The sequence below is a fragment of the Schistocerca nitens genome, chromosome 3 (genome assembly GCF_023898315.1).
Source record: "Schistocerca nitens isolate TAMUIC-IGC-003100 chromosome 3, iqSchNite1.1, whole genome shotgun sequence".
Taxonomy (NCBI): Eukaryota; Metazoa; Arthropoda; class Insecta; order Orthoptera; family Acrididae; genus Schistocerca; species Schistocerca nitens.
Genome location: NC_064616.1, coordinates 486904337 through 486928166, shown reverse-complemented (window position 1 = coordinate 486928166; position 23830 = coordinate 486904337). Strand labels below are relative to the sequence as shown.

General features: G+C 38.0%; 1 protein-coding gene across 1 annotated transcript in view; it reads right to left on the bottom strand.

Moving 5' to 3' along the window:
- LOC126249633 (polyamine-transporting ATPase 13A3-like) overlaps window positions 1–23830 on the bottom strand; it is a 264428-nt gene that overhangs the window by 163225 nt on the left and 77373 nt on the right. Inside the window, exons 4-6 of the mRNA XM_049951311.1 lie at window positions 22896–22968; window positions 9316–9447; window positions 5279–5409 (exon numbers count right to left, since the gene is read on the bottom strand). Coding sequence (XP_049807268.1) covers window positions 5279–5409; window positions 9316–9447; window positions 22896–22968 — 336 coding nt within the window. The remainder of the gene's footprint in view (window positions 1–5278; window positions 5410–9315; window positions 9448–22895; window positions 22969–23830) is intronic.

The following is a 23830-nucleotide window of genomic DNA, read 5'->3' as shown; positions in this document are numbered from 1 at the left end:
AATCAGGTTTCTTTTACTATGAGTTGTGTGGTAGTTTGATGTGTTCCATGCCTACCCTTAAATCGTGTAGCAGTGTATCAGAGAGGGGGGCACCTCTCTGGCACCATTACTGTCTGCGATAGCTTCCTTGCTCTGGTGCTCGCATTTACAGGGTGTCCCATTTATCCTGACCACCCTAAATAACTGTTTGTCCAGATGCAAATTACAAAATGTTTCAAGTAAATGTTCTTTAGCCATCAGGGAGGGGACATCAATCAGCATGATTGCCTTTGTTGTAGCTTTGTTTTTTTACAAAGATATGAACTGCGGTATGAGTTTTTTAAATGGTGCCCTGTATTTTTTATTCAGTAATTCATTTCCTCTCTTAAAGAACTATTCAAAAATGTATCACAGAGTACCATTCACTGAAACACAGCATTATTAATTACGTAACACAACACTGACATTGACTCTCCCAGTGCTTAGTGCAGATACTCAGGATAATGCAACACATCCATGTGCTGACGTTGGCGGAGGACAAATGTAAACATAAGTTGAATGTACACCCTTTATTCTGTCAACCATCGTCAGTTGAAGAGTTGTGTGAACAGAATGTACACCAATGAAGAGAAGGTAAAAATGTAAGTTAGCAGAAAAGTAATTGCAATACTGTTTTCTTATGTTTGGGAACATTTAGTACAGTAGTTTAGTCCTTTTAAATACTGTTGTTTAGTGTAGGCATACAGTAAAGTCTGTCCTTCATACAAACTGCATCAACGTAACGTTTCTTTTATTGTTGTTGTTGAAGGTAGGCGAAACACTACGCAGGCAGCGGAATTGTACAGAGAGCGATATCATGACAAGAACCCACCTTCCTGACAGATGTTTTCTTGAAACTTCCTGGCAGATTAAAACTGAGTGCCGGACCGAGACTCGAACTCGGGACCTTTGCCTTTTGCAGGCAAGTGCTCTACCAAGGAGACGAGATACTGGCAGAAGTGAAGCTGTGAGGACGGGGCGTGAGTCGTGCTTAGGTAGCCCAGTTGGTATAACACGAGATTGGCATCCCTAAAACCAGTGTACATCGTACAATTACATATCACCGGTTCCATGCTTACCATGCACACCTACATCAAGAATTGCATGGGAATGATTTCCAGAATTGTGTACAGTTCTGTCAGTGGGCACAGCAGCAAATCCTCACCAACCCGAACTACTTCTCCACTGTTCTATTTACCGATGAATCTTCCTTCTCAAACAAAGGACAGATAAATAAAAAGAACATGCATTATTGGTCCAGCAACAACCCACAATGGCTTAGACAGGTGTAACGTCAGCGTCAATGGAGGGTTAACGTCTGGTGAGGGATGCCTGGTACTAAAATTATTGGCCCTTATTTAATGAAGGGTTGTCTAAATGGGACAGTGTATGCCAACTTCCTCAGACAAATTCTTCCTCCTCTTCTGGATGAAGTGCTGCTAAGAACCAGAATGCTTATGTGGTATCAACATGATGGATGTCCCCAGCACATAATGCCTTGAGTGCACGTTGTGTTCTGAACCGAAGGTATCCTGCCAGATGGATTGGTTGAGGAGGAACAGTTACTTGGCCTGCTAGGTCTCCTGATTTAAATACCCTGGATTTTTTTCTGTGGGGATGCATTAAAGACGTTGTCTATCGCGATATTCCAACAACTCCAGAGGACATGCAGGAACATATAGAGCTTCCTTGTAGTGTCCAGATTCACCACATTGAGCACCTTTGAATGTTATACTCCTGGGCAACGGTACAGGAGAGTCAAAGCCAATTTTGTGTTATGTTTTACTTGGTTTTCATTTGTTTTCTGACAACTCAAGCAAGTGGACGAGTTTGTGATCCAACGCTCAAAGTCAATGTTGTGTTATGTAATAAATAACATTGGGTTTCAGTGAATGGTACAGTGTGGCACATTTTTGAATAGGTCTTTAGGAGAGGAAATCAATTACCAAATAAAAAATACAGGGTGCCATATAAAAAAGTCATACCGCTGTTCATATCTTTGTAAAAAACAAAGCTACAATGATGGAAATCATGCTGATTGATGTTCCTCTGACGGATAAAGAACATTTGCTTGAAATATTTTGTAATTTGTATCTGGACAAACAATTATTTAGGTTGGTCAAGATAAATGGGACACCCTGTATATGTAGTTTCTGTGCTCCTCTGCAGTGTCGTCTGAGCTCCCCTTTGAAATTATGAAAGCCTAGACTTTGTGTCTTTTTCGCCACAGCCATTAGAATATTACCCACTAAAAGAACTTTGCTGAGCAACATGTATACTGACTACATATAGAAATACACTTAAAACATGGTCTCTGTATGTAACAAGTGTGCAGAAAATTGGGCAGCACCTTCTCAGAATTTCCCCCCTATAGCTTATGGCAAGTGATCCTTTAGACAGGATCCACATCAGTTTTGTAAGCCAATGTGTTCAGGGAGATATGGTAGAAATAAATGTCCACTGAGATACACTGACATACCTCTTGAGCACAAATCTGTACACAATGGTCAACAACTACAGCCCCATCAAGCTCCTTCATAGTCAAGTACCCAGAAAGACGATATTGTATCTACTGCATAAAACGTCATCAGCTGCCACCTTAACTCACTCAGTTCAGTATGTGGACGGTGTTCCAGCCTGTGTACGCAATAGTGAGGGGCATCCAGGATGGAAATGCTGGCAGCCACTGGTGCCTGGCCTTTTCCACACCAATGATGGCCAAAACAGTTGCTCTATCCACTGCTCCTGGCACCACTGCCATCTCAGACACCAGCAGCCTCAGCTTTTGTCACTGCATTGTCAGATGTTCCAACCACTGATGCCATCACCTCCACCTTAAAGATCCCAAGTCCTCTCCACCACAGCAGTGAACCAGAAACCATCCTACCACTAATGGCTACACTTATCACTACTCCAACCATTAGAGTACTGACTGGACATCCAGACTCCAAGGTAATACAACAATTGCCTGCAAGGAGCAGAGTTTCTGGCTCTTGTCTGCACATAAGACAACGGATTAGGGACTAGCTTTGCCATTGGCTTCAATGCCATACACACATCTGTCTGGATCAACTGCCCACACCTTTGTTGCTGACCTCAAATCTGATAGAATGCTTACTGGACTTTTAACTGTATTCTGGCCACAACCTCTGTGCTTCTCAGTAGATAGCTAAAAACAATCTCTGAATGGTCATTATCACATCTCATCATGAACTGCACACACCTCATAATTATATTTGCTATAAGTATTCCTTAGTGTGGAATTTGTTCATAAGATAGTCATGTTCTAGTGAACAGATTTCACAAAATTACCAGAACTTTTTTTCTGGGTTATACACTAATCATTCCAGCATTCTTTTACATGCCATAATCCTGTACTAGATGTCATTTTATGTATTATAATATCTTGAGAATAAAGTTTTCCAGTTCTAAAACTGTGGAAACGAGGAGCTGGCATATTACAGCATTGACATCATGTTCAGTCCAGTATTGCAGTAAAGTATATGAAAAAAAGTTGAACCGATTTAGAGAGAGCTACATGGGTGACATGAACTATTACAAGAACAACAAAAATGCCCTCATTTTTTAATGGCGTAATGGCCTAGAGTAAATGAGAAACTGTGCACAGCGAACTGTGCACAGCGAACTGTGCACAGCGAACTGTGCACAGCGAACTGTGCACAGCGAACTGTGCACAGCGAACTGTGCAAAGATAGTGTTTCTAACTGAAGTATGTACCTTTTTCAGTTGTGTATTTTATTAGTACTGAATTAACTATTACCAGTAATTTTCATGAACTGTGAATTACTCTCATGTCCACTGAAAATCTTTCCAGTTACTGCCACCACAATACTAATATTTGCATGCAGTAACTGCCACTTGAAATATGCTTAGCGATCATCAACACAAAGTTCCCTTTGAATGTTTCAGATCTTCACTAAACATGGTTCTATACTTGTCTTATACAGGCCTATGAACTTGCTCAATGAGTCACACTGTTGGTAGATCTAATGTTGAACACAGAATACGAATCATTGTGCAATGCAGCATTTGTCATACAGGAGCAAAATATTGATTGTTATCTCACATTTTAGAAACATCCCAAGACCAGCAGACAAACACAAAATTTTTGCATTTGTAATATAACAATTACACAGTGAAAAACTGGCTACCTATTAAAGATTATTTCTAACACTACTATAATGAACCAAATGATCTGAGAAATATGTGACAAAGATACCCGAAAGGACAATCATATACAAACTTTGTTGCTTCCTTTGTGTCTGCAGTAAGTCAGCCATACTATGAAGAGGGGGGCTATTGCTTTTTCATTATTTTGGCTACAACAGGGTCCAAGCCATAACAAATAGTCTGAATGATAACTTTTTTAACACAGTGGTTGTCACCGGATGAAGTAAAAACTTCCCATTGTTTTCAGTGCTAAGTACAATCCGCGAATAAGATCATACTCAGGTCAGAGTGCAGGAACACATCAATTCACAAACATAATGGTGCAGTCTTAGGAGGTTGGCCACATTATCAGACTTCATACTCTAAGGTATGGCAAGTGAATCTAGCATAGTAATTATAACCGTAAAGGCAGGCTGAATATGGTTCTAATTTTCGTCTTCTACACACCTGTGATTTGCTTGGTGTATGTCCATACTGTTCTAAGGGTATGCTGCATAAATACTAACTACTGTTTTAGATGTACTTGCTGTGATGCCTTTGACTGTAAAGTCTGACAGAGTATCCAACTTTCTATGGTTAAACCCTAAAATATACAAATTGACAAGTTCTTGGACTCTGAGCTGTACTTATGCACACACTTGGTAATGACTTCACAGCCAAAACCATACAGTAACGGAATTAAAGGGTACTACTACTACTTCATCCAATGGCAGCCAGTGTGGTAAAATGTTATCACCCAGACAATACATGTTGTACTCTACTGGCTACAGTGTTTCCTAGCTAATGGTTCAGAACTACCATTCAACAGGGCAAGAAGAAGGCTCCTTCCATTTCATCTCCAGTAAAAAAAAAAAAAAAAAAATTACTTCTCACTACTCAGAAATGAGCTTATCCTCAAACTTAAACAGGATTTATTAAATATATATTTCTAAGAAAATTTATTTGTGTTTCTCAGCTGAGCACACTGTAGCTTAAATTTCAGATGTTTCTCCACAAAAGAAACAGGGTGAGGGTGGTGAACAAGATTCGAAGATGTTCACCTGTTTGAAAACATCTGAAATTCCCTTACCTGATGATTTGCATAAAACCGTGTCTGCAGAACTCGAGTGCCAGAGAACAAAGTATGCCGTTTGTGTTCTTGCAGACTGTACACAGCATCTGAATGCGAAGGCTGGGTTTTTGTCACAGGCACACTTTCCCCTGCACATCAAACACAATTACTCACACATGAATTTGCCAAGATCATCTTTCACAATCCAGTGTTACATAGCTAGCAAAACACCACATTTCAAGTTATGAAATATAAATAAACTGTGGTTTTAAAAGTACAATAAGCAACTTACAACATTAAGAATCACGTTTCTCAGGCACTTTCAGCACCTACATTATTACTGAACGAAAGGTGTAAATGGAGCCTTTACTCCAGGGTATAAGTTTTCAGGCAAAAATTTTTAAGAAACTACTTCCATCAATATTTTAAAAAGATGTTCAGTACAAATAAATGGCAAAGTTAAAAATACGCAACATGTCCCTAATATGTAGCATTACTTCTTTGTCTATGTATAAAAGTCATTGAAGATTCAAGCAACCAAAGTTTTAAGATCTTTACTGAAGTAATTTCACCGCTGAGTACTCATAAAAAATGTACTGTAATTAATTTATCTGTAGCTCTATGAACAATGTCCAGTAATTCTGCAGTTAGTGAATTATGCCATGGAATCACTGACATTGCTTCATTATTTGAAGGCTGCATCAATTGGAAGACAATGTAGAATCAAAAAATTGTGGCAATCAAAATGTTACACCAAATGCATTTTATGTGAGAATCCTTCCAGTCTGGTGTCCATAATCCAGGCGAAGCCAGGTATGGTACTTCTCCAATTTTGCATAGAAGCAATCGTACCTGTATATATGCTATTGTTATTATAGGATTGCCACTCTTAAAGACATTTTAAAGCTACTGCCAGCAATGAGTAGAGGAGGGCAGTTGTTACCCCCCTCCCTGCCCCCACTTGGGGGGGGGGGGGGAACCTCTGCAAATCAAATGTGCATCATGTCCTGCTAAACAGACAGACATATAATATCAATTCCGTATTTTCTGGAAGAAAACTACAATATGTAATGGCTACTGAATGTAAACTTTATTTGTCTAGATCATGAGCTTATAAAATGATACGTGTGGTTTTGATGGTGCTAGCAGTCATCTTTGGGTCTAAACAAAAGACCAAAAAAAAAAAAAAAAAAAAAAAAAAAAAAAAAAAAATGTTGTCCATAAAGAGTGCTAGCAACTTACAATGTGTAAAATGTAAAAAGAAACGTAAGGGACAGAGAAGATACCATAATGCTGCCATTATCCATCTTATAAAATCATCACATGATCAAAACCAATTGCAAAAAGGCTAGGCAAGGTATCTGTATGGTGCAAAGACTGGAAACTGACTAAATAATGAAAAGTGTGAAGTCATCCATATGAGTACTAAAAGAAATTCACTAAAATTCAATTACATGATAAATCACACAAATCTACAGGCTGTAAGGTTAACTGAATACTTCAAGATTACAATTATAAATAACTTGATTTGGAATGGCCACGTAGATAATGTTGTGGGGAAAACAAACCAAAGGCTGCAATTTACTGGCAGCACATTTGGAAAGAGCAACTGTTATACAACAGGGACTGCTTACATTATGCTTGTTTGCCCCTTTCTGGAGTACTGCTGTGTGGAGTGGGTTCTGCATGAGATGGGACTGGCGGAGAACATCAGAAAGTTCAAAGAAAAGCAGCTTATTTTGAATTGTCACAAGACAGGGGAGAGTGTAACGTGGACATGATATGTTAATTGGGCTGGCAATCATTAAAACAAAGGTGTTTTTTGTTGTTTTTTTTTTTGTTGTGGCACAATCTTCTCATGAACTTTCAATCACCAACTTTCTCCTCCGATTGTGGAAATATTCTGTTGGTGCCCACCAACATAGGAGGAAATGATCATCATGATAAAATAAGAGAAATCAGAGCTCACACAGAAAGATTAAAGTGCTCAACTTTCCCGTGTGCTGTTTGATAGTGGAACAATAGAGAAATAGCTTGAAAGTGGGTTCCTGAAGCCTCTGCCAGGAACTCGATTCTGAATTGCAGTGTGATCACGCAGATGTAGACAAAAATGTTATTACAGTGTGTAACACATCAGATACTGTACAATCAAGTACTTTGACATTACAACTGCGTCCTGCAATACTGCTGTTAAGATAATGACATACATACACTGCTAGAGGGAACAACTGTATGCACAATACAGTTTATCATAGTAAAACAAAGTTAAACAAAATATACTAGAAAAATAATTTTGGTAGTTTAACTTACATTAGTATCTTCTATTGATAATTAAGATCACTTTCCCGCAGTCTTGACCATGTTACACCTTATAATGGGTACTGACTAGTAGCAAGTATGTTGCTGTTGCTGTTGTTGTTGTCATCTTCTTCTTCTTCTTCTTCTTCTTCTTCTTCTTCTTCAGTCCAGAGACTTGTTTGATGTAGCTCCCCATGCTACTCTATCCTGTGCAAGCTTCTTCATCTCCCAGTACCTACTGCAACCTACATCCTTCTGAATCTGTTTAGTGTATTCATCTCTTGGTCTCCCTCTACGATTTTTACCCTCCATGCTGCCCTCCAATACTAATTGGTGATCCCTTGATGCCTCAAAATAAGCCCTACCAACCGATCCCTTCTTCTGGTCAAGTTGTGCCACAAACTCCTCTTCTCCCCAATTCTATTCAATACCTCCTCATTAGTTATGTGATCTACCCATCTAATCTTCAGCATTCTTCTGTAGCACCACATTTCAGAAGCTCCTATTTTCTTCTTGTCTAAACTATTTATTGTCCATGTTTCACTTCCATACATGGCTACACTCCATACAAATACTTTCAGAAACGACTTCCTGACATTTAAATCTATACTCAATGTTAACAAATTTCTCTTCTTCAGCAACGCTTTCTTTGCCACTGCCAGTCTACATTTTGTATCCTCTCTACTTCGACCATCATCAGTTATTTTGCTCCCCAAATAGTAAAACTCATTTACTACTATAAGCACCTCATTTCCTAATGTAATGCCCCCAGCATCACCCAATTTAATTCGACTACATTCCATTATCCTCGTTTTGCTTTCGTTGATGTTCATCTTATATCCTTCTTTAAGGACACTGTCCATTCTGTTCAGCTGCTCTTCCAGGTCCTTTGCTGTCTCTGACAGAATTACTATGTCATCGGCGAACCTCAAAGTTTTTATTTCTTCTCCATGGATTTTAATTCCTACTCCGAACTTTTCTTTTGTTTCCTTTACTGCTTGCTCAATATACAGATTGAATAACATCGGGGAGAGGCTACAACCCTGTCTCACTCCCTTCCCAACCACTGCTTCCCTTTCATGCCCCTCGACTCTCATAACTGCCATCTGGTTTCTGTACAAATTGTAAATAGCCTTTCGCTCCCTGTATTTTACCCCTGCCACCTTCAAAATTTGAAAGAGAATATTACAGTCAACATTGTCAAAAGCTTTCTCTAAGTCTACAAATGCTTTCAAATTCTGAAGGTGGCAGGGGTAAAATACAGGGAGCGAAAGGCTATTTACAATTTGTGCAGAAAGCAGATGGCAGTTATAAGTTGAGGGTCATGAAAGGGAACCAGTGGAGTGAGACAGGGTTGTAGCCTCTCCCCGATGCTATTCAATCTGTATATTGAGCAAGCAGTAAAGGAAACAAAACAAAAGTTCAGAGTAGGCATTAAAATCCATGGAGAAGAAATAAAAACTTTGAGGTTCGCCGATGACATTGTAATTCTGTCAGAGACAGCAAAGTACTTGGAAGAGCAGTTGAATGGAATGGGCAGTGTCTTAAAAGGAGGATATAAGATGAACATAAAAAAAAAGCAGAGTCATTTTTCATGAAATCTCAAAACTATTTCATTATTCACAGCAAAACTAAATCACTTTCCTAAATCTAGATCAGAGCCTGGGTATAGTTTTGTCTCCAATGACAATGCTGGTTGTAAGTAGAAAAGTGATTAAAATGTAAAACATTATCACAATGACTAAAGTAAAACTCACCAGTAAGCATGCTCTCATTTACAATGCAACTGCCACTCAACAAGATGGCATCACAGGACATCAAGCATCCATGCTGTGGAATTATGATCACATCACCTGGGACCAAATATTTTGAATCAACCTCCACACATTCTGTAAATCAAAAAGATGAATCAAATTCAATTGACAGTTATTCAAAATGTTTTTTTTTTCTTTTTTTTTCCCCTTTATTCACGTATCTAAAGCACATGATGTATCATGGATTTTTCCTGCTTCACTTTGCAAGCTACACACTAGTCACAATTTCCTGCCCGTTTCACCTGAGTACACGTAGCACATATAGTTATCCATCACTGTCAATAATTTGAGAGAAATAATGTCACATTTTTAGATAACATATTACCAGAATGTCATGTTACTCAATCTGGCAACATTTTCACAATAAAAGGCATCTTTATCTGAGCGTATTAATTATAAAAACACAGACCTTCAGTTCCTATGCGTCTATGTCTTTATTCTACTTCCTTCTAACTCAGTTGTTACTACCTATCCCTATTTGGATCTATCTTAATTCCTGTATCACTCTACTATTTGCCCCAAATACTTCACTTTTCCATTCATGATTTTCATTTTTTCCCATGCAGACATCTTCCCAGAGAGTCGTGTGGCAAAAGAAGAGTGTGGGAGGAAGCCTTCCGTCATATCTGCCTGTATTTACAGACGGTGTGCCAGTATGACACTGACGCAGTCTGAGCCCAAGCACACTGGGACTTGCTCACATTGAACTGGAAACAACCTCACCAGAAGTGCAAACACACGTAATCAAATAGTTAACAGCCTTGCAAGTAACTATACATTCCTGGCTCATGTAGGCAAACCGAAGTACCCGATCCACATATACCATACTGACAACAGCTTACAGAATGTTATGCAATACATCACTAACATCTAAAAATTTTGGTTACACGCTAACTGTAGTAACAACTGAGTCTCCTTCATGTCCAAATCTTATAACTGCAGTCTGTTTTCTGTACAAGTTATAAATAATCATTCAGTCTCTGTATCTTTATCCTAGCTACCTTCAGAATTTCAAATAGTATCTTCCAGTCAGTATTATCAAAAGCATTATCTAACTCTAAAAATGACATAAATGTAGGTTTGCCTTTCTTCCACCTATCTTTTCAGATAAGTGGCGGGGTTAGTATTGCCCCTCATGTTGCCTCTCAAGTTTCTCCAGAACCCGAATTGATCTTCTCCCCCTTTTTCCATTTTTCTGCAAATAATTCTTGTCAATGTTTTGCAATCATCACTTATTAACTTGGTAAAATTATTACAGTCTTCCTTAGAAATAGGAAGGAACAAACAAATGAAAGAATGAAGGAGGATCAGGGTAAAATGTCCTATCGACAATGAAGTGATTAGAGATGGCGCATGAGCTCAAGGCATGGGAAGGGTAGGGAAGGAATTGGCTGTGTCCTTTTGAAAGGAATGATACTGTCATTTGCCTTGAGTGACACAGGGAAACCATGGAAGAGAAAAATCTCCATAAAGTACTCAAAATGGTCTTCTTATGATAATGTGAAACTTAACATGTCTGCTACATATAACACACATTAATCAATCTTCCACACATCATTAAGTGATAGAATCCCTCAAGCATCCACAAAAGCTTCCAGAAATTAATGGGTATAATTTAGTAGTGAACACTCCTCGTGTAACTAAAAATCAACAATGGGTTTACTGTATACTACATTCAAAATGCTCAGGTTTTAGGGAATGTGGTGACTATACATGATTTTTTAGTGCCTTAAAACTGACAGTTTTGTTTCTCAACAAAATCTTTCAATGGGTCTCATGTCAGTCATATGAAGATTACACCAATCATGGCAAACATTGCAACTTACATCGATTTGGATTGCTTACTGTATTCGAGCCTTGGTGTCTCTCTACAATTATTACCTCCCCACACTTACTTCCATCGTTAAGCACACAATTTCTCGATGCTGCAGGATGTGTCCTATCAACTGATCCCTTCTTTTGGCCAAGTTGTGCCATAAATTATTTTTTCCCTCAATTTGATTCAGCACCTCCCTATTTCTTACCCATGTGATCTTCAACATTCTTCTATAGAATTACATTTTTTTTCCCAGTCCACAATGTCATATGCTCATTTCCATTTTCAAAAGCTGCTATCTTCTTCTTGTCTGAACTGCCTATTGCCCACATTTCACTTACACACAAGGCTACATTCCAGACAAATATCTTAAGAAAAGACTTCATAATACTTCAATTTATATTGCATGTTGATAAATTCCTGTTTTTCAGAAACAAATCTGAATCAACAATTTTTTAATTCGATGCTACACATTTCTTACCAGTATTCAGCAGATTTTGTAAAAAGTGGTGCAGGTATATAATACTAGTTAATATCAGAAGTGTAGCATTTTGAAAAACTAGGAGGGAAGTGCATCAAAAGTAATGCCTAAGTGTACTGTTGCACTGGACATTTGGCCCCATTAGCTGTTGTTTAAACAGAACACAAAGCAAAACTGCACTGTTACGGCAGTCCCGGCCTCCACTTTTAGCAAATATATTCACTCAAAACTTTGACAAGAGGCCTACCACTGTCATCCTCTGTTCACAAGCAAATGCAGCTGAAAAAGGGATAATATTTCAGTTATTTCAATTTCTAGGTAGATACGAGGGTTGGAACTTAAATAGTGGTATCTTTTTACTTACAACCGATACAAAAAAGTTACATGTTTGCACCTGTTACTGTCCTTCAAAGTAGTCACCAGTGTTGTGTAGAACCCGTTGCCAGGTATGTGGAAGGCATAGTAATACTGTTAGCAGAGCCTGTTCTGTTGATTGTGCGAATGATGCGGTCTACTGCCTGTCGAATCTCTGGAACAGTTCTGAAGCGAATGCCATGAAGTGGTTCCTTCCTCTTTGGAATCAAATCAAAGTCACAAGGACTTAAGTCCGGGGAGTATGGTGGATGGTACAGTACTTCCCAGTCCCATCGACCGAACAGAGCAGCCACGCCCTGTGCTGTATGCGCCCACACATTGTTGTACAAAATGATGGGTGGGTTGTGTAGAAAGTGTCGCCGCTCCTTTCATAAAGCTGGTCGCAGGTGATGCTCCAAAAACAAACAGTAATACGACTTAAGTCCTTGTGACTGATTTTATTCCGAAGATGAAGAAACCACTTCATGGCATTCGCTTCAGATCTGTTCCAGAGATTCGACAGGCAGTAGACCGCTCCATTCGTACCATCAACAGAACAGGCACTGCTACTGGTATATTACGCCTTCCACATCATTGGCAATGGGTTCTACACAACGCTGGTGACTACTTTGAAGGACAGTAACATGTGCAAATATGTAACTCTTTTTGTATCGTTTGTGAATAAATAGTTGCCACTATTCAAGTTCCAACCCTCGTACAAACATTTTATATGTATTAACTAGTAACATTTATAGCAAATGGGGTGAGCAGTACTGTTGTGCAGTGTTTGTTAAGCTCTACTGTTGAGCAACATATTACATTGTGGTCACAAGCGGAGGTATGCTTATCCACATGGAGACACCATCTCCACTTCTAATTGGGCGACTATAGTGACAGCCATAGCCAAGTGCAGTCCAAGTTTGTAGTCTGGGCAGACATGTTCACCGTTCAGGGTGGTTAGTATTGATTCAGTCCTATCAAACTGTAATTTTATAACTTTTAAGAGTTGGTTGGTGAACACCGATAAGAGCCATCTTGACTGCAAAGCCACTAATATCAGAGCTTTCTAATTTGTGGGGAAGTGTGTTAGTTTCTCAGGATATTGATCATTATTATTGATAATAAGCATTACAATTAATGAGTTCAAGTTCATCACTTGCATTCTGATTAGACTGACGAACCAGTTCTTCATGTGGAATGTTGAGCAATTGTAAATGACTATATTATGAACAGTGTTGCGGCAAGAATTGCAACACTGAATAAATTAATGGCATCCCTTAAAAAGACACTCTTCACTGGAAAGTAGACTTGCATTTATCTCATAACAGTTTCAGTGCCAAACCATAAACAGAATCATGACCGCACATGACCTTCTGCGAGAGGGACATCATCTTTAGAAGATGCAAGGTGAGCAAAACAGAACTCTGCGAAGTCTACCTGATACTGCACACATCCGAATGCAACTCTCACTGAATAGTTACAAAAGAGGTGTAGGACATGGCATCTCTTGCGGGGATGAATCCGATTGGCTATGACTGTTATGGATTGCATCCAAAGTGATAAACAGTGAATTGGCACTACCAGTGACTTTGTGATTTTGATCAACTGAACAGTGACTTTCATTGGTAAAAGAAACAGAGCACAAGATAAGGGTGAACTGTGAATTTTAAAATACTGATCACATGTGAATCTCTAGATAAGGAGCTTGAAGTAACACTGATGGTTGATTATAGCTGTTGCTCAAAATCATGCAACAGTACTGATCAGTGATAGGAAATATTTTGGTAATGTACACAACACAAGTGGCAATGAATGCTATGTACTGTGATGTCGATGCAATATAAAACACTAACATCAAGAAAAGAAGACATAGAGATTTTGTGTTATGATGCAACGCACTGAGGAGGACATATGTGTCGAGAGGCTGCCAGAAGTGGAGAGTGGTCACCGCATTCTCTGCAGCCTCCGTCGTAACAGCTTGTGGGGCAGCCCATACAGAAAGGGAAAGCCACTGGCCCAGTTGATGAACAAGAGATGACCATCACCTTGATAACAGGCAACTTGCCTTTATAAAATCTTTTGGTAGACTGATGTTTGTCTCTGTTAAGGCTCAGGGTAGCAATAGCTCGGCAGAGTGCAGCACAGTCTGTAAATTTAGATTAGCAAATAGTGAGCACAAGTTGTATTAATTATTGACAGTAACATTTACAAACATGAATAACAAGAGAGGAAAGATGGTTGTTCTCAGGAATAGGATAGTACATTACTTTCAATGGGGACATGAAGGTGATGAGCATCCATCTGGGTTACATGATGAAAGTTCAGTATTGCTGCAAGATACTTCTGATGTCATAGAAGTTCGGCAGAGGTACATTCATTCACATGATGATCATGTGTCAGATTTAGTGGCACCAAATGTAAGTAACCACACCCATTCAGTAAACACTATAGCTGTTCATCTAATAGTGAATCATCAAATGAAAGTACGGTGAAGATATGTTCATGAGGTTTCTCAAGGAATCTCAGAAAAATCTTGAAAAATCATTTAACATTCATTTGAAGAAACTAAAATTTAAAATTTCCATTAAAGAAACTAAAATTTCCATTGGAAAAAAGAACAAAAAGAAATTGCTAATGAAGTATTTAAAAAATGAATAAAATCCACTTGGAAAAATTATAATCAAAAAGATGAGTTTTGCTTAGAAACTTCAGTCTTACTTAAGGAGTATAAGGAGTATAAAGAAGCACACATGAGCTCCACATTACTTGCCCAGAATCTAATGCTGTACAGTTAGCTAATGATCAAAAAGAAACTAATACGTGTAGTAAAGTAACTAATAAGCAGCAAGATTTAAAGGCTCAAACTGATATGGATAAGAAGATAGAGTTGGTTAAAAATACATGCACTGAGAATGCAGCTGAACATTTAGAACTGAAGGAATGGCAGTAGGTATGGGGTAAAGTTAGAGTCAGTGGCTCCGTATGCCACTCAGGTTGAAGCAGAAATAAAGCAAAGGTTATAATCTTGACATGAGCATGAAAGATAGTAGGATAAAAATAAAAACTACGTGATATCTGACAATCAGTATTTAACAGTGTGTAAATATCATAGTTTCTCTATCAGAGGGATACCCAGTTACATTAAAACAACAATCTGAAGAAATATTTCCTATTCAGTGGGACAATAAAAAAAAAAGATTAGTTGTGTGACTAGTGCACAAGAAGGGGAAGCACTATCCAGGGGAATGAGGTAGAATCACAATGCAACACATACGACCAATTCATAGGACTTAACAAATGAGTATTGGTCCAGCGGCATGCAAAACTGTCAGAAGAGACATTGGGAACAAAAGTTATAAAGAGGTCTTCCAAACATATTTGGAAAAGAATTTGCATTTAGACAATATACTGAAAGAGTGACTTGATTTCAATCATTATTAAGTTACAAGTATCAGTACACAAAAAGTTAACCAGAATGTCAAAGACAGATGTTAGTGGAATCGTACAGGTTTTGGATCATTTATATGCTTTAGCAGGCAAAAGTCAGAATTTAGAAGGTTGGTGCAGAAAACGGTGGAAAGGAAATGACACATAAAGATGGGATGAAATGCTGCCACCGAGATTTACATGACACCGGCACCAAATGATATGCATCAGGAATGCAAGGAGTGTTGCAGAATGAAACGTAGGGTTCATGTAATTACTATTATAATCGTCCGAGATGAGGAAAAGGTGGATTTAATAGTGGAAGAGGAAATTATTATGGGAAGTCTAGAGATAACCATAGCAACGGAAATTATGAACAAGAGACTTCATCTACGAGAAACTCACTGGTTGTTTAAGATTCGATAATGAACTAGAGAGACCAAAGGGCCACAAAAGCTAAACTTTTTGGAATATGATACCAGGTATAGTATTAAAGTGGTGCTGATGGTTCTGAAAAAAAAAAAAGACAGACCAGTGACAATTTCTCCGGGTGCAACGGCAATTAATAAAATTATATGGCCACAAACAGATTGACTGGAGGTTCTGGAAGAACTAATACAGTAATTTAATGATATTTCACTAAGATGGTATCTGTCCGAAAGAACAGATACCATCAGTGACCAAGCAGCTCGTTAGAATGAAATTACAATGAAATGAACACCCTTAGCTGCTTACAGGCATTGAGATACGTCAACGGGGACAGATGAAAATGTGTGCCCCACCCGGGACTCGAACCCAGGATTTGCTGCTTACATGGCAGACGCTCTACCCATCTGAGCCACCGAGGACACAGAGGATAGCGCGGCTGCAGGGATTTATCTCTCGCACGCCTCCCACGAAACCCACATTTACAACGTATTGTCCCGCACTACATTCGTAGTGCCCCTGCCCATTATACTCATTACTCGCGGCGCGTTGCTGATTCCCGGACATGTCCGAAAGAACAGATACCATCTTAGTAAAATACATAGTTAAGGCTCACCGGCCACTTGACCATCTTCTTCTTCTGTGTGAATGCACAAACAGTGCCCGAACTCTTACGGGAATCGGCAACGCGCAATGAGTAATGAGTATAATAGGCGGGGGCACTACGAATGTAGTGCAGGACAATACGTTGAGAATGTGGGTTTCGCGGTAGGCGTGCCAGAGATAAATCCCTGCAGTCACGCTACCCTCTCTGTTCTCAGTGGCTCAGATGGATAGAGCATCTGCCATGTAAGCAGGACATCCCGGGTTTGAGTCCCGGGCGGGGCACTCATTTTCATCTGTCCCCGTTGATGTATGTCAACGCCTGTAAGCAGCTAAGGGTGTTCATTTCATTGTAATTTCAATTTAATGATAATTGGGTAATGTCTAGCACAGATATAACACATAGCTTTTGGCAAGTGCATTTACCTACAGAGTGTGGAAGATAGCTTTCATTTATGGTAGTCAAGGTTACCAATTGAAAGAACTTCTGTTTGCAAGATTTCCAGATACAGGAAATTAAGCACACAGTTAATGGATTGGTGGTACCATTTGATTTGAAGACATTTACTACAGCATTTATTTTCACGTTAGATAAAGCACTGGTGATGACTTACTAGCTATGGTAACTGTCTATGCAGACAACATATTGCTACCAACAAAAACCTGGCATGAACATAATAAAATATTGGAAGAAGTTTTAGTGGCAATTGCAGCAGATGGCATCAGAGTAATTTTTGAAAAACCAGAGTTTGAAAGAAAGGAAATTAAATTCCTAGGACACATTATTTCAACTAACAACGTAAGGGCAAATCCTGACGAAACTCAAGCTATAAAGAACTTTCCTGAACCAAAAATAAAAGGCAAATAAAAGGATTTCTTGGTCTATGTTGATTTTATTGTAAATTTGCAACAAATCAAGTATTTAATGCCAAGGCATTTTTAGACTTAACGAAAAAAAAAAGCAGTTTGGGTATGGATCAGCCAGTGCAGTAAGGAATCTGAGGACATTTAGGAAGAGTTATGCAAAACTATTACACTGTTACACCCTGATCTATGACAAGGTTTTTGTTTCATGGCAAACATGTCCGAATATGGGACTGGTTCATGATTGTTTTCCCTTTCTTGTCCTGTTATCTGAAACAATCAGTTTTCTGAGCATAATAATAATAAACAAGTGGGAACAAAATTATTCTGTTACAGGAAAGGAAACTTTGGCAACAGTTGGGCCATTTCAAACGTTCAGATACTTCTATGTATACAGAATACAGAGCCATAGCTTTCTTGTCAGACTGCAAGTTAATGCATGGGAGACTCAGAAGATTCTTCTTCTTCCTGGCTCTACAGTCCTTGATGGGCTCTAAGACATCATTCTATTTATCCCTGTCCAGTGTCTTGTTGTGTCTTCATCCTCGGACACAATTTTTAAATCATCTTGTATGTCATCGAAGTATTGAAGTCTTGGTCTTCTCCCACTTCTTTGTGCTGCTGGGTATTGCAGCAGTGCTATTTTCATTGGGTTCTCATGTTCCATGTGAAAAACATGGCCAACCATTTCAGGTAGTTTATTTTAATGAACTTTATGATTTCAAGATCTTCATATAATCTGTAAAGCTCAAAATTGTACCATCTACATCATATTACATCTTCATTAGTCACCCAATAGCTTTGGCATAACACCTTTCATTCATTGGGACATATTACTGGCTAGTTTCTTTATTGATAGTTGAATCTCTTGTATCGAGGGCATCCAATTATCCTTGCCTTCCATTTGTCGGTATCAGTCAGTTCCCACACTTCAGCATTCTCTGACTACATTAATTCCTTGAAGTACTCTGCCCAATGATGGCACACTCCTTCCTGTCATGCTATTAGTTCATGATTTCTTTTTTTTCTCTACACTGTGTTGCTTTTGGTTGAAATTCCTTTCTATGGTTATTGACCTCTCTGCAGAAATTCCTGCTTTCATTAGTGTTACTCAGTGATTCAATGTCCTGCAACTGTCTTTCAAAAAGGCTTCTCTTCTTTGATTTCAGAATCCGCTTTTCTGCATGCCTTTTTTTCCTACAGTCATCCACAAACATTCTTGTTGTTCTGGGCTGCATTTTTTTATATGATTCATTCTTTGTTCTTGTTGCCTCCTCACACTCTTCTTCATACCATTTTATACCATTCATTCCTTATGGCCAGTTGTTCTATAGCAATCACTTCCTCTGCAGTAGCCTGTATTTCATTTATGATTTTATTCCATTGCTCATTTAAGTTATGAGTATAGTTCTGCAGGATTTCTGTCAATTATTTTCCAAATTAATAGATACATGTTCAGCCTTCCTTGGGTCATTACCGTCTGATATATTATACTTATTTTGCCCTTCTCCTTTAACTTTATATGCTTTTGAAAATCTCCCTCTAATTTCTGCTATGAGGAGGTAATCACCAGAATCCATCTTAGTGCCTATGAAACTATTGCAGGCTAGTATATCAGAGGCATGCCTGGTAGCTATTAATATGATCAGTTTGATTCCTAGTAATGTTGTCTGGTGACACACAGATCAAAATATGTATATTCTTACACTGAAACAACATTCTAGAAGAAACTGTCATGTTAAGTGATGATGCAAAATTTATCAGGGTTCAAATGAGTCACTGATGAGAAAAATATGAGTTTATGCAAGTGAAAGTCACTTAGCTTCTCCTACGCAACTGTCTCTGAACTTCAAGTTGGTGAACCACGGGAACATTAGCAACCCGTGAAAGATTGGGTACCCAACTCAGTGGGAAACAGAGGTGAAGGCAGACGAGAGTGGGAAAATTGTCCTCCGAAGAATAGAGGGTTTGATTACAGGCGGATTAGTCATACCTGTGGAAAAAGTTTTATTGTGAAAACTGAAGGAAATACAGGTGGATGAACCCTAAGGCAAAGACATGGCAATGTAACAAGGAATATGAGAATTGTATAGTGGAATGTACAGACATTATATAGAATTGGAGCCATTGGAAACCTGGCTGAAATAGCAAAACATACAACATGGCCTTGCAAGAAATAAGATGCACTGGACAGGATACCTTCCAGAAACAGCAGTGTACTATGTACTACAGTGGCCACAACACTGAATACATATTTGGTGTGGGATTTATAGTCAATCAAAGCACTGAACAACTTGTGACAGGTTTAAAGCAATAATTCCAAGGATATGTTGTATGTAAATAAAGGGGAAATCCTTTAACTACTGTCTCCCAAATGCACATGCCCCTACTGAGGAGAAGATAGAAGAAGAGACAATGGACTCCATTTATTAAATTTTGCAGCCTTTATGAAATAATGTGTATGTTCATAAAAACTGAGTTGTCCTTTATGTGGAAAAATGGGGGGAGATGTGCCCGCGTGTGGGCGCGCGCACGCGCGTGGGTGTATGCGCGCATGTGCATGTGCATGTTTGCAATTCTTAATACTGTTGGCAATGAATTACTGTTTGCTACAGGAGACACAACAGTGTTCATTTCTTTATGAGAAGCACTATCTTACAAAGATAATTTATAAGCTCTGCTGAAGTGTTATTTGAAAACTGACCCATCGGATTCAAGACATGTACATATGAGGATTTGTTTCCAAGATAAATCAAAAGTTAGCTTTAAGATACATTAATGTAATGATTATGTCCAAAGTACTGAATACCTTTGTACACATATCCACAGATTTTCAGCAATGTGAGCTATTTTCAAGCAGTAAGACACACACTTTAAGATTTTGGCTGTAGTTTGCCTGTTCTGCAGATGACTAAACAATAGTTCAGGGTTCATTTCGTATTTGCCTACAATTTTTTCCACAAGCACCTATCACACATTTTCACCCATGGCAATGCTTTGTGTACGCCCAAAGTGTGAAATTGCATCATGATCCATTCAACGTATTAAACTATAGGTCCCCATATGAGTGATTTTGAGGGCTAACTTATGGCAGTAGTTCACCTGGAATACAACTATATTCAATAAAGCATTGTGGCATTCAAATCAGCATTCAAGTTTCCACCTCAAACAAGTCAAAGTGAACGTAAAATAGTTTGTTCGATGAACAATGTAAATTATTGTAAAATAAAAGGGAGATTAAAATATTTAAGTTCCATGAACTACCAGAGGCAAGTTTGTCTTGCAAACATAGCATACTACCAAAGTGCATTATTACCGCAATTTAGTAACAACAATGAAAATATCTTTTGAAAGTAATCTCTACACTTTTTGTAAGTCTCACATCTTAACATAATTATTAACTATAATACAGTTTAAATTTCTGAAGATAAAGGTACCAAAGCAGATTGCTACTCATCTCACTAAGCAAGTGTCAAGCAATGAGTAAGAAGAAAAAAATTGTAATTCTAGTTTCAATGGGAGCAGACATTCTTTTCTGTATAGGAGAGAGTCATAAACAAATTTGCAACATAGTCAAGGGTAGTCATATGGCTCCTCGAAATGATAACATATGTTTGTGCCATCTACAGTCATCCAACCCCACTGAGCTATTAAACATTCAGTATCACTGTTTTGGTTCAAACTTGTTGACAATGTTTACCTTCCTCCAAACCAGAAAACCTTTTCTCCCATCAATTTCATTTGGTCCTTTCCTGCTCAATGAGCTATCTTTCTGTACATCTCTTCCATAACTGATACACAAAAGCATTCCATAAGCACAACCAAACATTCAAATCATATGCATGTCACAGGTGAGTTTTTCGCTACAATGGCAGCAGTTTGTTGTTTGTCATATACAATCACTCGTCATCCCATTGATGCGCAGAACCGTACCTCAACTAAAAGTAGTGGGATGGTGTACTGAGCCACAAAATATTCTTAATTGATCATCACATTTGTTGATTCAGTTCCTTGTATATCTATGTACTTCAGCACCCAGCAGAATTAAACATCTTTCCAAGGCTTTGTAGACTTACCTGTGGGATGTATAAGCTGCACACTTTTAAGGGTACTCAAAGTGTCAGAACAGATCAGAGATATCACTGAACAAACACATCTAATCTGTTTTGACCAGAAAATATTCAGAATGCATTTATTGTTCAAGCAAATACAGACGGAAATAGTGAGCCCTCCTAAAGAAGAATGTGATCAAGATAAATGTCTGTTTTGTTCCATCACCTTTGAGAACTTTTTATTCTGCATCAGATGAATTTGTTTATTAAATAAATTCAAGGAAAATCACTTCCTGCTCACACCCACCAGTGAACAGAATCATAATCGCGATCATATAAAATTTCATACAACACTGACTTAAAACCATAAGGAGGACTATTACAGGTACATTTAAGATAAATCTGGATTTCTTCAGAAAGCATGGCAGCAGGTGACTAATCTTGAGCATAGAATGATATTTGTCCCAGACTAAGTTCTACTAAGTTGTGTTTGCACAGAACTCAAACGACTTTGTTTCTTGCAGGTGATTTGAGGAAATACATCACAGGGTGAGCAAATCAGAAACATGAATTTCAAACAGCCCAGTATTTTGTGTGTAAAGAACCATGAAGAAGTAAAATATTTGTGTGCAGTGAGTAACAAATTGTGACAGAGAATGATATATCAAAGTTTTTATTTTTTATTGTTGCACAGGTTTGAATCTCTTACAGACATCTGTTTTTTTAATACACCACACCTTGCCATCTGCTTTCTGTGGAGGCCTTGTATTTCTGAAACCTGAATGACCAGTTCTTTCCTTCTTCACAGCCTCACTGCATGCACTCTTTCATCTGCTGCCTGTTCCAGAAGCAGAAACTTTTAGTGTTAGGAAAATCATGTTCTTTGAAAATGTCTCACAATTATACCTGCACTATGATCAAGATTACTTTAGGACTGACAGCTACAAAGGCGGTTGAGGGGATAAGTTTCACTTGCGAGGCACAATACACTTTCAGCCAATCTCACGAGACCCCTAGTCACAGCAACCACCCTCACACTGTTAGAATTTCTCCTGGCCTATTCAATTGGAAATTTACAGCTGACATAGAAACATATTCAAGAGAATGTAGTTTTATACACAAGTTAGTTTGCTTTTGTAATTTAGTGCCCTAGTATTTTGATAATCTTTTCTTTCTTTCTTTTTTAACAAATCATCTGATGACTTGATAATAAGTCAAAATAATTCCATTTGTGTGACCTCAGGTAGAAATATATCATAAAAATTTCCATAAACTGTCTTAAAAATTTGTTGCTACAAATGAAACTAAACTAAAACCCCAGACCAACTCTTCCAGAACTCACTGATGTCAGCTCTATGCAACTCCGTTCTGCACCTCCACGTGATTCTGCTGAAGTATCAATCCTAAAGTAATTCTAAACAGAGTACTCATGAGGCGAGTTCAGGATTTCATATATATTTTTCTGTGTGTACTTGGTCTTTTTTTAAATTTTGGGACTTACTTCCATTTTCGCATTGTAGAGTCACTTTATTTGAACAGGATTCCTCAGCAAGTTTGCTCAGTGAAATGCTTTGCTGAAAAAAAAAAATCACCATTATTATTATTATTATTATTATTATTATTATTATTAATGAAATACATACATAAATACATTCTTCTACTACTACTACTACTACTACTTTTTTGGTTGGGACAATTTCTGTGCTTAAAATGCAAATATTCTTATTTTCATTAGTCACTATTAATTAAAAATCAGTAGCAGACAATGATCAGTAAGACTATATACACATAATTCTTTTTTTCCTTCTAGGCTGTCTGCTCCAAAGGTACCATACGTGAACAGAATGTACTTAAAAATTATATTAACTAACTGAAATTTACGAATCATGAGCAATCTATGAACATTAGATGGCTGCCCAAATGCTGCTTGTCCAAGGATTGTCATAATAAGTTTGTATTAATAGGCATTCACTGAAGGACAGTTAGTACTACATATTCACAGCAAGTATTCTTTGCACTGCAGTCAACAATTATAATCTGAACACAACTAGAAATTTCTTGCCATTTTGAATATTTTATCTATAGATTAAACACACAAATCATATTTACTAAAGCCTTTTACAGCCAATGGCAACACTTCCCATGCTATTAGAAGGGAAAAAAAAGTGTGTTTCAAGAAAAATAAAGAAGAAATAATAATTAGATAAAATCCAGCCACAATACAGAAATATGTCAGAGTCCATTATTAATATTGATAATGGCTTAGAACCATGACAATAACATTTTTATCTTTGGAAACATTACTGATCATTTGTTGCTTTGTGAACAGTTTAAATGGACGTTAGAACTGTATCTTATTAGCTCTAGCACAAAATAAAGATTTCAACTGCATTTAGTAACATATTAGGAGAGAAAAATATTTTTTTAAAATGTGAA